This window comes from Colias eurytheme, chromosome 28 (assembly GCF_061535395.1).
Source record: "Colias eurytheme isolate Ceu_HAF_F1 chromosome 28, ilColEury1 Martin Lab GWU primary, whole genome shotgun sequence".
In the NCBI taxonomy this organism is placed as follows: domain Eukaryota; kingdom Metazoa; phylum Arthropoda; class Insecta; order Lepidoptera; family Pieridae; genus Colias; species Colias eurytheme.
In genome coordinates, this window is record NC_143007.1 from 2,954,550 (window position 1) to 2,970,891 (window position 16,342).

Below are 16,342 nucleotides of genomic sequence, written 5' to 3' on the forward strand. Positions count from 1 at the left end.
CGCCCGTCCCCGTGGGGAGCGTGAGGTTTTTCGTTACGCAATTTCTGGATTCGGTCCCCGCGCTCAAGGCCCGCGATAGAAGCTATGCAATAGCTTAAAAGAATTAATTTTAACAGTATTTATAATTGTGAATTATTTTCAGGCGGCCGGTCTAATAACGAGCGAGTACATGAAGGTGGCAGCGCTGACGCAGTCCGCGAGTCCGGATGCCGCGAAACGGATATCAGGTAATTAATTAAGTGCCTAGGCTGTTGATTAAACGGCCGAATTGAAGTAGACTGCGACGGTGGTTAAATACAGGATAAAAGTGCATTAAAATGTGTTTAAATATATTTTAAATGCATTAAAATGTACTCTACCCTCATTTTCGTAAAACGTATATTTTATTGTTTATTACTGATGTTTATCTACAAATTTATTTATACATATATAAAAATAAAAATATGTATGTACGTTTGTATCGCACGCTAACACGGACAGATTTCTTTGGCCGCGTGAAAGACAAGGCCGGAGATATGGAACGGCTGTTGAAAGAGAAGGACAAGCATGGTTTGTATTTAGATAGACTGTAGTTTGTATGATATTATAATATGTATTTCATTTTTTTATTTGGTTATTGTATTATTTTTTATATTCAACCGACTTCAAGAAAGAAGGATATCAAGACTGTATTTTTTTGTGTTTGTTCAGAATTTTCGACTGGGTGAACTGATGTTAGTTTTGTTAAAAATATTCATAATATTAAAGAGTTTAGTAGTGCTAAATTTAAAACTTATATAAAAAATGTACTAGTTCAGACAGCCTACTACAGTATTAAGAAATATATTATGGACGATAAAAACCCATGGAGGGTTGTCGCGTAAAAACCACAGGACAGTTCTTTGGCATATTATTATAATATATTATGTTACCTATGTACATATTTTGTAAAATTAAATTGTAGAACTGACATGATTTAAAAGAGCAAGTATGGAGTTTCTTGCCGGTTCTTTTCCGTAGATACTGCTTTCCGAATCGGTGGTAAATGTTAAAATATGTAATGACGTTTCAAAAGTGCTTCTAGAAGAAGTCTAATTGAATAAATAAATGTTTGAGTTTGAGTTTATAACACAAAATAATAAGGAATTTATTTTATGTGTAAACATACTGTATGTGTAAACGTACTGTTTGTGTATACGTACTGTTTGTGTATACGTACTGTATGTGTAAACGTACTGTATGTGTATTCGTACTGTGTGTGTACGTACTGTATGTGTAAACGTACTGTGTGTATACGTACTGTATGTGTATACGTACTGTATGTGTATACGTACTGTATGTGTATACGTACTGTATGTGTATACGTACTGTGTGTGTATACGTACTGTATGTGTATACGTACTGTATGTGTAAACGTACTGTATGTGTAAACGTACTGTATGTGTATTCGTACTGTATGTGTATACGTACTGTATGTGTATACGTACTGTATGTGTATACGTACTGTATGTGTATACGTACTTAAACTGTATTTATTTGTTGAAGCATTTAATTAATAATCACATTAGCATCAGCGGTTTGTTTTATTTTTCGGAACCTTTTTTTTTATACGGTACTAGTTACTTGTACACCCCGAAGTTTTCGAAGATTGGTCGTACAAATTCATGGATGACACTTTGCTGAAGATCATTTATTTTTATTTTTTTTCAATCATCAAATGTTCGTGAACTAGGTACATACGATTCTATGAAGGACATACATACAAATAATTATTTTGACACAAGCTGTAATAGATGTATTCGTATGAAAAAACAAGGCCATACGAATACAATCTTAAACATTTTAGTATTTTATTTTTGTACTAGGTTTAAAAAATTATGATTTATAACAGACATACATAATTTTAGAGAAACTGAAGCAACATTTACTTAAAAATGTATTTGTTTTCACAGGTATTTTAGCAAAAATGAAAGAGGGTGCTGAAAACATGCAAACAAAATTGCAGGCAAAAGCCGAGCAGTTAAAAAGCCATCTCGATGCTAAAGGTAAGAGAAGGATGCAAGATAGAAGGTACGTGTGATGTGAAAGAGACGGGTATAGGTAGGTAGGGTATTTTAAAAATGGTAGGGTTATACTTTGTAATGTTAGTTTTTGCTTGTAGGATGATGGTTTATTTAGTTTTTTGTATATTGAGTTGTAAAATGAGAATGAAACTTGATAAAAATGTTTTTTTGATCAATATTCAATGTTAAATTATAATATCTCTGTAAATTTTTTACTTTTGTCTGTGAAATTTAAGCTCCTGAACAGATGAACCGACTTCGATATTTTCATCAGACTTTCTCAAGTTTTACGAAGGTTCTCAATTACATATTACATTTATTTATTTTTAAATAGATCCTTTATTATAATAGAGTCTCGCTTTAATTAAAAAGGTACATAGAAAATATTTTTTAAATAATAAGTCGCGAATGTATTTGAATGCAAGGTAATTTTAATTATTTATAAGTATAGTTAAGAGCTGAGTCACCATACTTTATTGTCATCGAATGAAATGCGTTACAAGGTAAGTGCAAATTGTTATAAATAACTAATACATATTTGTTTATTTATTCATGACTAGCTTTGTCTAAAACCTAATAAATTCTATACTTAAATTACTCTTGAATTACTCTATCTATAAAAAAAACCGCATCAAAATCCGTTGCGTAGTTTTAAAGATTTAAGCATACACAGGGACAGAGAAAGCGACTTTGTTTTATACTATGTAGTGATTTACTGCAACTTAAAGAATTGAGACTTAACCAATACATTATCAGCAGTCTTATTGCTAAGAAGGGATTTCTTCCAGACAACAGTATTATTAATGAAAAAAACAAGAAATATTATTAATATGTTTATTTAGCATAAAAGTGGGTATAATTTTCTACAAAGTTTCATGCTAATTTGATAAGTTTTATCGTGCTCGATCTGTAAATAAATTCGGTTAAATAATTTGAAACTAGATGGCGCTGTATGTTTTGTTTTATATAATAAATGACTCTTAACATGCGCTTGTAATTTTTAATTATACAGGATATAAATGAAATAAGTTCGAAATATTTTAGCAGATTTGCTGTTATATAATGTGGTATTATATGTTTAATTTTTCCTTTCATCTATATTAATTTATGATAATAAATATATCGTTTCATTCGTTACAACCATTAAAACAAATACTAATCGAAAGAACGGTTTGATATGTTAAATTTTACAAACAATTACACATAAATTTTGATATGTTTGATACACATATGAAATCCTGCTAATATTATAAATCCGAACGGAACGGTAACGGAAACGGAACGTGATGCAAATAACATGAAATTTGGCACATACATAGAGGGTAACTGGGATAAAGACATAAGTTTTTATCCCGACAATCCCACGGAAACGGGAACTATGCCGGTTTTCCTTTGAATACACGGGCGAAGCTGCGGGCGAAAAGCTAGTCGTATAATAAATAAGTTTCAATTAAATGCACTTTCGATAGTATGCGGAAGACAATACGTACATTATAACAATATAATTATTATTATCGAACGGGAGGGGCTATAATTGATGTATTTTGCGCCCAAGGTGATCTACATTCATAAATAATTTGTCCAATTGATATGTTTGTGTACGTACGGTCGCGCGGTTTGTTGAATAAAGAGTGAAAAACGCCGCGTTTTTGTTCAAACTGAAACACTCATTTATTCATTAAGAAAGAGTTCCTTCTTTTCGAATTGTCAATATACAATGTAATGCAATGTAATATATTTAATATTTTCGATTACTTTCGTACCAGTTCTTGTATTATGTTGTTAAGGTCTAGAAAAGGAAAGCAATGTTCTGTTGTATGAATTTTATCATATAATGTTTGTTTAGATTGATATACGAAGCTTTTGTGTGGTAAAGAAAAAAATGGCAATGATTCACATACATATAAACTAATGTTGGTATACTTGAGTACCAGCTTCCATTGGTAAATTTAATAATATAATAGTTACACATTAATAGAAAAACGTTACATTTTCACAAGAAACATGTAAAAACACAATATTTTCTGTATGTTTTCAAAAGTAAGCCTACGCCCTCTTCAAGGTAGTCTAGGTTTAATAAATATAACGTCAGTATTTACGCAAATTCAGACCTAATTATGGGGTCATTAAAACTATAATAGTGTGGCAAAGTGTAACACACAATTTACTTATCTGGATAGCTGTTGTTTTGACATTTCTGGAGCGTTATTTCTTTGTTTTAATATTTGCGAAATGGTCACTTTGTGTTCTGAATACTTGATGCGAGAAAGTAGTATTGTTTTATTATTATTTGATAATGTTTAAGGCCACATAATAGTTGTGCTATTGCGTAGAACTTAGATTTACTAAGTTTGATCCTTGTTGGATGATAAGAAAAAAAGCTCTGTTCTGTGCTGAAGAAAGATCACCTGCTTGTCGTTTGGAAAATCGATTAGGGAAGCAGATGTGCAATCCAAAGGCTCCTGACACATATATGACCTAAATTCTAGGTAAATTAAATATTAAGAATAATAAATATACACTACAAAGAAAGAAAAATAAAAATAAATCGTTGTTTTCACATACGAAATGCGCCTGCGTAAATCCTAATTCTACTGGCGAATTCGCTAATTCGCCATAAAAAAGAACCTCATTTTAAATTCTGAATTTATATTTAAAAACAACGACGTGTAATTTACCCTATTCATTAACCTATGCATATTGAATCATCTCCAAAGGAAGCAATAATTAAAAAAAATATATAATTGCTATATTATAAAAAATGTGTGCGTATACTAGTGTACACACGTAAGAAGTGAAACTTCTTTATGACCTTATTTTTCAAAAAATAATTTACTATATGCAACTTTACAGAAATACGTCGAATCACGCGTGGTAGGGATAAGAAAAAGATGGCGCGTAACGGAAAAATGTCACGCGTAACGAAAAAATGTTACACTAAATTTTTTCCAACACCGATAAAGAAGTTTCGCTTCAAGAGCTTGAAAAAATAGGAAACACAAAAACAAAAATTAAACAATTGACGATGTTTGTTATAACAGTTGTCATGGTAACACAACATGGTAAACTTTATTAAGCCTCAGGCGGTAACAAGAAATAAAATAAAAAAAGCTCATGCCTGTCATTACTTACCTTATATGTTGAACATTATCGGAATTCATTTAAAATTTTATATATAGCATAATATAAAATCGTGAACGACTTAACCGACTTAATTTACGCATACATATAAAATGCGATGGTTGACCTACTTGTGTTCGAAACAGTATCGTTTTTTGTTATTATAATTTACGAGATCGATTTATTACTTCTAATTATCTTTGAATGTCTCTTTGGTGTAGAGGCGTGTGACGATTTTATGCGTGAGGGTCGGGGTTCGATTCTTATAAATATGAAAATATCTTGGTCTGGTTAAAGGCTGGTTCAACTTGCAAGTAAAGAAAGTTTATTAGAATATTGGTGTGAAACGCGTGTATTTTTTATCACTATTCTTCAGTAAAAAAAAGATAATCACAACTTTTTTATATATTGCAATATTTAAACAATTTAGGTGACCAGTATAAAAAATAAAAAGGCATTGTGCCCAAAATTGTGCCAACTGCCAAAAGTTTTACCTTTCCTCTCTTTCATATTTGTACCTACCTATACAGGGTGTCCCACTATAGGTACAATAAGCGCGAAGGGACTTGTAGTTTTGCATACACTGATCACGTAAAAAATACTTCAACAACAAAATTACGTCATAAATATTTTGCTAAATTTTTCCTGAAAATTCATGTTTTCTTCTCTAGCTTAGCGCAGCCGTCATACCGTTTCTCTAATGTGAGCATTTTGTCTATGAAAACATATTCTTAAACGATAGCTCACGTACGGGTGGCAAAGTTGGGCGGGTTGCTTGTTAGGGGTGTACACAGAGAGTTTTAAGAATTCATCTATGTATTTGAAAAAAAAATGCGCCTGGAATTTTATAAGTATTTTTTTTCAAACCCAGCGTATACAAACTATAACCTCCTTTGAGCTTAGTATACCAACAGTGGGGCACCCTGTATAGGAAAACACTAAAGTTTGCATTACCTATTAGCTAATTAAATTATTCATTCAATCGCACAACTGATAGTGTTTTACACTATTAATTTAATGCCCAGTTAATATCTACATAAATATAGTTAGCAATTAAGTGATTTTCAATTTTCATCTATTAGATATGGTAAATTAACGACTAAGGTATATTAGGGACGTCATTTGTTGCATACTGATTAGTTATTATGAGGATGAAGGTTCTCGTACTTCTAGCTTTGTGTAAGGTTTATTTATATTATTTTTAATTCTTATTATAACTAGCTGTTGCACGCAGCTTCAACCGCGTAGAAAAAAAAATTGTACAAACGTTCACTCCCTAATTTATCCCTTTGGGGGTAGATTTATCAAAGCTCTTTCTGAGCTAATGTCTTCAAAATAGTGGCTATCTTTTTGCCGATTGGTCCAGTAGTTTGGGCTATTCGTTGATAGATCAGTCGGTCAGTCAGGCCTTTGAATTTGAGCCGTGAAAAGCATTCATGATGATGATAATTTGTGATCATTAAACTAGTTATTTCTAGCTTCTACAGCATGGTATTTCCAGTTGTTTGAATTATTTATTTCTATATTTTAATTGTATAATCTTCGATGGCAATATTCTACTATTAGTTTTGCGGTATTCTTTACTATTACATCGTTTAGACCTAAAATTACGATGCCATTCCAAGATATAATTACTACATATTACGCCCCGAGTTCAAGTTTATTTCTATCATACTACACTTAAACTTAAACTTATATTAATTAAATGTACAACATTCCAAACATTTCAGTGTGCGTAACAGTCGACAGCAAAACAAATGACGTCTCCCAAAATCTACGCAAAGGTATAAGAATAACTCCGAATTCAGTAGAAATTTTCGAAGAACCAGATGACTTTTTGATATATAAAAATGTGAAACATCATCCTCATCATTCACACCATAAACATAAAGAACCAGATTACTATGTGAGAGAAGAAAGGTTGAGAGTACTAGCTGATCATTTGACGGAACTATGGAACAAGTTACTGAAAGAGCAGACACGGCTTGAGAAACAGTAAAAATAAATGTGTATGGTACTAATGATAGTGGTGTTTGTTTATTTGATTCCTTTGAAGATAGTAACGAAGAATATAGGTTTGAAGTTGTTATTGTTAGAATAGATGATACCAATACGGACTTTGATGCACTCATTTTGTTGTATAGGACTTGAATGAAATATTCTAGAGATTTTATTTATGAAAAAGTTAATATTGCAAGTAAGACTCAGCTTATAGTCGAGAAATTTGACATATCATAGAGACTATAATATTTAGAACTAGCTGCTCCGCGCGGTTTCACCCCCGTGGCTCCACTCCTGTTGGTCGTAGCGTGATGTTATATAGCCTATAACATTCCTCGATAAATGGGCTATCTAACACCGAAAGAATTTTTCAAATCGAATCAGTAGTTCCGAGATTAGCGCGTTCAAACAAACAAACAAACTCTTCAGCTTTATAATATTAATATAGATAATGCTATGAAATTTGAAGCTCGAAATTTAAAAATAATATATCACAAAAAAGCCTATGTACACAAGAAAATATCCGGTAGTGTTTAACTATCATATTTGTATTAAAAAGAAAGCATTTGGCACAATCCTTTCCCAAACACATGTCTCACGTAAAATTGGATATGATCTATTAAAATATAGCATAACCAGTATTCGAAAACTTCATAAATAACTTAATAATGATGTACTTTCTCACCAGTAGGTGCTAACAATTAGTTGTATAACGATACTCGAAAATATGGCACTTGAAATGACTGTGCTTCTAGTAAACTTTATGAAAATTCCATGAATAGGTATTTTTAATCTTCCTGGTTTTGGCCAAGTGATGTAAATAGTTGAAACACGCTTTAAAAGTAACCTATTTCTTTATCGCTTTAAATTTCTGTCACAGTATAGCTTATATGTTTCTCTTGGTTTCTCTACTATTCTACAATCTATACTAATATTATAAAGCTGAAGAGTTTGTTTGTTTGTTTGTTTGTTTGAACGCACTAATCTCGGAAACTACTGGTCCGATTTGAAAAATTCTTTCGGTGTTAGATAGCCCATTTATCGAGGAAGGTTATAGGCTATATTTCATCACGCTACGGGCAACAGGAGTGGAGCCACGGGGGTGAAACCGCGCGGAGCAGCTAGTACTTTTATAAAGATGGAAGAGTTTAATTTTTGTATGTTTACGAATATCATGTTAATGTTAAGTAGTAAATGAAAATTCAAATACATATTACTCAATTTAAGGAATCACTCAATTTTGTAGGGAATAAATCAAAGTATAGATTATTTCGATTTATTTTGAACCTAGAAATCAAAAGGAAAAATGAACAACAAATTGTATTGATGAACATAAACGGCTAGTAGGTAGCTGGATGGTCTGGCAAAATTTCCACTATATGAAACCCTTATTTGGTCGGCCTTACAATGGTTTACACTTTCATGCAAATACGACTGAACCAACTACAATGAGATTTAGTATGTAGGTAAATGAAGACCCAGAATTAGACACAGGCTACTTTTTATCCCGAAAATCACACAGGAATGTGAACTATGCGGGTTTTTCTTTGAAAACGCGGGCGGAAATCAGGTACTTAATATTTCAGATGGATCTGACAAAATGTGTCTGACGTGCGTTCTGAATTCCGTAGCGAAGATTATGAATTGAGAATCTTTTTATACATTTGTATAAGGCGTACACACATACCGTAATTAATATTATGAATCGTCTCAGCTTTACTGCAAAAGGGACAACTGGACGATACAACTGTCTAATTTTGAATTGGAAGATATGTTTAAACATATCGGCATAGCACGCTACCGGAATTCAGAATCTGAATTCAGACAGGCATTCGGGAAGTGTGACGTATTGAAAATAAAATTGACGATTTTTTCTCCGACCTACTGAACATAAAAAATATTTTTAAAAGGTATTAGTTGAGAAAGATCAAGAAAAAGGAAAGATTCAGATTGAAGAAAGATACAGTCAGTCAATCAAATAAAAATCGTATATGTCGAGAAATAAAAAAAGACGAACCTAAACCACCTAATCGTTCATAACTTGAATTACTGGACACGAAAATTAATTTCAATTACATCTAATCAAATGTAAGAGTACAAGTAATTATTCGCCATAATGTCCTTATCAATTAAACAATATTTCGATTTATGTCTATTAGTCACACCTAATTATTGATATCCTGGGGGTGCTATAAAAGGTGACAATACCTCTACTGAATGCATTAGGAATCATGAAGCTGATCTGTCCTCTTCTTCTGTTGTGTAAGCATTTCCTTTTATTTTTTAAATCGGTTAAATTGAAATAGGATTTTGATCTCATCACTGTAGTTCCTTGAACTCATCTGTTTTGGTCTTATCCCAAACATATTCCGAAAAATTGTATCCATATTTTCATTTGTCAATTGGCATCATTTAAATAAAAAATTTAAGGCATCATTTAAAGGAGAATGGCGAACTCCCATAGGACTTTGGGCCTGATCGTTACACTGATGATTTATGTGGGGTTAAATAAATAAAAATATACAGATTCTATAAATATAACAATTAAAGATCTGTTCTATGGGATAGCAGAGATATTGAGCATGTAACGTCACTAAAATTGAGGTTAGGTTTGCTCGAGTTCAATGAATAGCTTTGTTCCTTTCGAAGTAGAGGTAAGTTTATATCCTATAATATACATTATTTAGATAAAGAGTGTAACAGAAGAACAGTTAGGTAATAGAGATATTGGATCGAACTTTTATTCTTTTAGAGTACCTACTATAACATCGTAGGTACTTATATATAAAATAAAACACGTTTTTTCATAAATCGTTTATTCATCATTATCATCATAAACAATTAACACATCATCCAGAAACTGTGCTGGCGGCATTAAATCTGGTTGATACCTTGCCCAGCTAAGGTACCATATTATGCACATAACGTGACAGCAGCAACCTACAGTTTTTCTTCCTACTAAACAATTACAATAATAAACTGTTATTGCTTCCCTTCCTATGAGAGCCCTCACTCAGCAAGAATGACATAGATATGTTGCTCTATTTCCAATCTGTAAAGAAATACTTTGTTAAAACACCTTTCATTTTTACTTTGAGATTTAAAAAGAAGATTATTGGCAACTTTTTACTTAAAATATTATCAAAACACTCAATAACTTAAATGACGAGGTAATATCCACTCTAATATCACTGCTCTAATTCTTTGATCGCATTGAGAATCAGTTCTTAGTAAATGAAACCGTGTGCGCAATACAGAACGTCCACAATAAATGCATACACGTTGATGACCCAAAGTTACAGTGTCATCTTCATGATTTTCAATCTTCAAAGAATCATTTGCAAGTTTCCAGCATGCATCACATATGTGATCAGAGTGAGTGATCTACAAATAAAGAATTAATATTACAATTGGACAAAAGAAAGTGAATATACATATATATTAATATATAATATAAATCTCGTGTCACAATGTTTGTCCTCAACGGACTTCTAAACCACTTAACCGATTATAATAAAATTCGCACACCATGTGGAGTTCGATCCAACTTGAGAGATAGGATAGTTTAAACATGTAGGTACCACGGGCGAAGCCGGGGTGGACCGCTAGTAAAATAAATAATAATAAATAAAAAGTTCATTTATTTGCCTTCACAACTTAAAACTATTACAGACGAACTAAATATGTAAGTATGTAGCATTTTCGTTGTGAAGGACTAGTGTCTGAAATAGGTCTGTGAAAGACCTGTAGTACAGATCACTAGCCCCCCTCGCGGATAGCACTACTAAATACACTCATAGTTTCAAGAACTTAATAATAACTTTAATGGGAAGAGAAAAACAAAAAAGAACAGAACTTAATACTAATACTAATACTTAAAAGGTCTCTTAAAATATAGACCTATGCGTGACCAATGTATTTAGTGAATGTTTTGTCTGCGTGTCTGTGTTTGTATGTATTTGTGCGCGTGTATATGTAAGTTTGTATGTGTTTGTGCCAGTGTGTGTCAGCGTGTGTGTTTAAGTGTCCGTAGGTGTGAGTGTGTGTGTGTGTGTGTGTGTGTGCGCGCGTCTGAGCGTGGATATTTGCGTATGTGTGTAAGTGTGTGGGTCAGAACCAGAAGGATACAGTGTGGAAGAGAAAATTAGGTTTTGGTAATTAAAAGATCTTCAGTTTGTTGGTAGTCTAGGGATTTTAAATAATTAGTTACAGTTGATTTACATTTATATTTATTTTGGGGATATATGTTTAACGTTTTATTTAATTGGTTATAAAGAAAAGGTCCCATGAAGCAGAAAAATTTGTGTGAATGAAAACTTTTGAATAGTGAGGTTGGGCATATTTAGTATATACATATATAAAACAATATGTGTTTACGTTTTTGTTTGATTTCAATAGCTAGTACTAAATACATTAGATAATACTAATCCACTAACCGTTAGAGGAGCAGCCCACCGTTGTATAATTGATATTATTGCGTTATCTTGTAACAAATGCATACGTATAGCATTGTTACGATTAGCATTAATACCACAGTTGATGCAGTTCATATTTGTAAATGAAAAATCGGATGCAAAGTCGGTGTCCAGGTAGGGTAGCAGTTGTGATTCGTAAAGGCAGGTAATCAAAGTCCGGTGTGCAAGCGTTGGTTGGTAGTAATAACAGAGATCGTCAGTGTCCGTAATACGTAGCGAAAGTCGATAAAGATGAAGAAAATAAGTTAACCACGAAACGAAAAACCTCAATCAAATGTCAAAAGTCAAACGACAAACATGACATTGTAATTAAAATTGAAGCGGCCAGCTACATTTCAAAAATATTCTTACAAAGTGCGGCCGCCATGAGTAAAAATGTATAGAATTACCTAAATAAATAGCGTGTTAAAAAGTTAAAAATAAAATATGTAACGCAGTTAACTTATATTTCTGATTTATAAAGCATTTGAATTTTATATAAAACTAAAAATGAAAATAAATATTCATTCGTTTTAATCGATATATCGACTATTTTACTCCTGACAGCACTGACAATCTCTGCTTGATAAGACCGGTAGTCATAGAAATCTAAATAACAATGCCGTTAGTGAACACATTATCTTTTTTTTCAAACATTTGTTTTCCCATAGAATCAGAAGTCAATATTTTACCAAGAATTATTAAAAATAACAAAATGAATTTTAAATATATTATGATTTCTGTAAGGCCCTAATTTTGTTAGGCCCAATTTCGCCATTCTCCTTTAAATAACTAATTATTTATAAATAGTCACTACGAGTATATTTTACGAACCAGTAAGACACAATTTTTTGTGTCTGATATGTACTTATTAAATACTTGAATAAGAATCTACTAGCTCTTTTATTTTATAAGTGGTCTTTTATATCCCCATTCTACAACTTCTTATTTAGAGATACATCAATATGATATAATAATTGTCACATAATTCCAGCAATAATACTCTTAACTGATGTGGCCAAAGCAAAACCAGAAGATGGTCATCCCTTAAACATTAGAGTTACATCGGGTTCAGTGGAAATACTCGACACACCAGACGACCCTGAATTAAACAATCTACATAAAATACCGTTGATCTATCCACTGAATGGTAAAGATGATAAACATAGAATTGGTCTAAGAAGGAAGCCCTATTTCTCCGGTTCTCGGTATAAACGGCCTACACCTACATCACCATCTTATACAGAGGATGATAGTGTGAACTGGGCTATCGTGAAGGCATTGATGCCTAAACTGAAGAACTTGCCATGGGAATGGATCTTGTCCAAAATTCGTATTGCCCTTGAAAGGAGAATGAGCGGTTGATTGATGATTTAAGAAGTTAATAAATAACGCTGTGCCAATTATTTTTTTTTATATTTGCATCGGATTGTTTTTCAGCACTAGTTTAAGTTTAATATTTATTGGAAACAGGAATCAGATATTTAGTTTTACAACATTCTAATGCTTCGATTTATTTCTATTCTTTAAAATTTTTTCAGAATGTTGTTGTTCAATTCATTAGGTACATTAAAACTAGATTTTGAAAGGTATATAAAACAAACCTTATGACTATTAAATAGGTTTGAAGTCGGTGCCAAGCACTTAGTTTCAAGCCCGTGCACCGACATGAAACCTTTTTAGTAAATAGCACATCTAAATAATATGTGGTAATTATAATTAATAATATCTAATCTTTTTTATTTTTGATTTTTCCGTTTTTGAAGTTGGTTGTTTTCAACGTAGTTATTTTTATGTGTACAGCATTCTTCAATAGATTACTGACCATCTATTTCATTTATTATTTAGAAATATGTATATTATAATATTCTGAAATTGTTAGCTTCATGATTTTTTACTTCTAATTCTAATCCAACCAAATATGATACAAAAATAATAGTTGGTACCTATATACCATCTAATTACAATGGCTAGCAATTTAAGTAGAATAAATAAATAAATAAATATTATAGGACATTATTACACAAATCGACCTAGTCCCATAGTAAGTTCAATTAAGGCTTGTGTTGTGGGTACTAGGCGACGATAAATATAATATTTAATAAATACATATATAGATAATAACGCCCAGACCCAAGAACAAATAATTGAGTTCATCACACAAATATTTGCCCTGACCGGGGATCGAACCCGGGACCGTCGGCTCAGTAGGCAGTTACTTTACCACTGCGCCAACCGCGTCGTCAAAAAGTAGAAGTTTGTGAATTCCTAATAAATGAAAACATTGTAGTAGTTAATTAGATTATCGCGTATATAAAGACGTTTTCGCGCCCGTGACGGTCATAACGACATGTTAATTTCAATTGCGGTTTTTATTGGTAAGAATTTGTGAATTTAAAATGTAGACAATTACTATATTAACGTAGGCATTTCATTTCAGATTCTAGTTATGTAAATATATTTATATACTTTTTATATAGACTAGATTTCTGCCTGCGGCTTCGCCCGCGTTTTCAAAGGAAAACCCGCATAGTTCCTGTTCCTGTGGGATTTCCGAGATATAAAGTTTAAAACCAAATTTCATTTTATTGGGTTTGGTAGTAATAAAAAATCCATACTCACAAACTTTCGCATTTATAACATTAGTAGGATGGTGCTTGCCACGGGAACGGGACCGTGGGATTTCCGGCATAAAACCTATCCTATGTGTTAATCCAAGTTACCCTCTACAGGGTGTCCCACTATTGGTATACTAAGCGCGAAGGGACTTGTAGTTTTGCATACCCTGATCACGTTAAAAATACTTAAATAACAAAATAACGTCAAATTTTTTTTCTAAATTTTTCCTGAAAATCCATGTTTTCTTCTCTAGCTTCGCGCAGCCGGCATATACCGCTTCTCTAATGTGAGCATTTTGACTATGAAAACATAATCTGGATCATGCCTGGAAGAGATCACTTCTAAGTGATAAGGCCGCCAAATACACTAAACTGCTCCTTGCTTTTATTTTTGTGTGTTCTAGTATGTAAGTCTGTTTAGTTGTATTAAAGAGTAAAATAAATAAAATAAATAATAATCTTAAACGATAGCTCACGTGTGGGTGGCAAAGTTGGGCGGGTTGCTTGTTATGGGTGTACACATAGAATTTTAAGAATTCATCTATTTGAAAAAAAAAATGCGTCTGGAATTTTATAAGTATTTTTTACGTACTCAGCGTATGCAAAACTATAACCTCCTTTGAGCTTAGTATACCAGCAGTGGGACACCCTGTATATGTGTGCTAAATTTTATTGTAATCGGTTCAGTAGTATTTGCGTGAAAGAGTAACTAACACACACACATATACACACTCACACACACATCCTCGCAAACTTTCGCATTTCGCAACCCATAGAGTTGTGGGAGAGACAAAATAGTTGCGGAGACAAAAGCTGCTTTTGCGCGCTAGCTCTAACATTACTTAAACTCAGAAACTCAACCTAGGATGAACCCTGAATAAAAAAATACCCATGTTAATCGATCTAGAAGAATTATAAATATCAAAATATTATTGAGTCGAAAGTGTTATCATAAAAAGAAACTAACAGTATTTCCTATTTATAATTACAATTTCAGCTTTTGTACTAGCAACAACCCAAGACATAGAATGTAAAACACGTGACGAAGATGATATGAAAGAAGTGGATATATTTTTGGACACGGTTGACACAAGCTTCGATACAAAACATGCTATAACGAACCCAGCTCGATTCGCTCGTAGCAGAAAGAAAGATAGATATAAACATAATACGAATATGAATAGACAGGAGAAATTGGTCGCTGGTATTGTTATACGTGTATTATTTAAGGTTTTTAAAGAAATGGCGAAACATGTGGACTGGTAAATGACTTGCCGGGCGATTAATTCGTGATCGAAATAAATGTTTTGATTTTTCATATCTGACTTTTTTTTGGACTTTCTCTATGCTAAGGTGAAATCAAAAATTCGACGACATGTGTTATCCGCCAACCCGCACTAGGCCAGCGTGGTGGATTATGGCCTGTACCCTCATAAGAGGCCCGTGTCCCAGCAGTGGGAACGTATAACATAACGAACGTATGGGCTGATGATGATGGTGAAGGTCAAAACGCGAGTCTTATAATTTTCAAATCGTTAATGCACACAAAAATTATATGCCCTGCATATCGAGAATGAAAACTGAATTAAACAAGAGAGTTCTAAAAAATAATCACACAGTTAATTAAGTTAATTAAAAACTGCGAATAAAAAGTCGACTCCTAAGGAGAGGCAATCATATCGACATGATTGCCGTCCATTTAATATTTGCTCTTGGTAAGGTGCTTTAAAATAATCAAGGAATAATTTAGTATTCGTGTGATTGTTTTAACTGACTCTTTTTGTATTTCCCATTTAACTTTCCTGTTCGAGATACATTTGCACAAAGATGAGTAGATGCAATTAATATTAAATTTAATGAAATTAAATTGGAAAAATAAACATATTGAAGAACAATAAAATTTGTGGATAAATCAGAAAGGATAGAATATTAGCGAGAATGTTTAGGTTATCCGTTGATAGAATATCGATGTTGTCTTTGATGATTGCTTAAGAGCCATCGCGCACGAGCAACTTTGTCTCCGCAACTATTTTGTCTCCGCAACTATTTTGTCTCTCCACCCATGGGCTAGTATGAAAGTGCGCGCACGTAGCGACGCAACTCCCCA

The 16,342-nt window shown here is 32.7% G+C and overlaps 1 protein-coding gene across 1 annotated transcript in view; it reads left to right on the plus strand.

Moving 5' to 3' along the window:
• The window catches only part of Rbcn-3B (WD repeat-containing protein Rbcn-3B), a 107,610-nt gene that overhangs the window by 13,817 nt on the left and 77,451 nt on the right, over positions 1–16,342 (plus strand). The window contains exon 19 of the mRNA XM_090117429.1: positions 143–227. Within this exon, the coding sequence (XP_089973555.1) occupies positions 143–227 (85 nt within the window). The remainder of the gene's footprint in view (positions 1–142; positions 228–16,342) is intronic.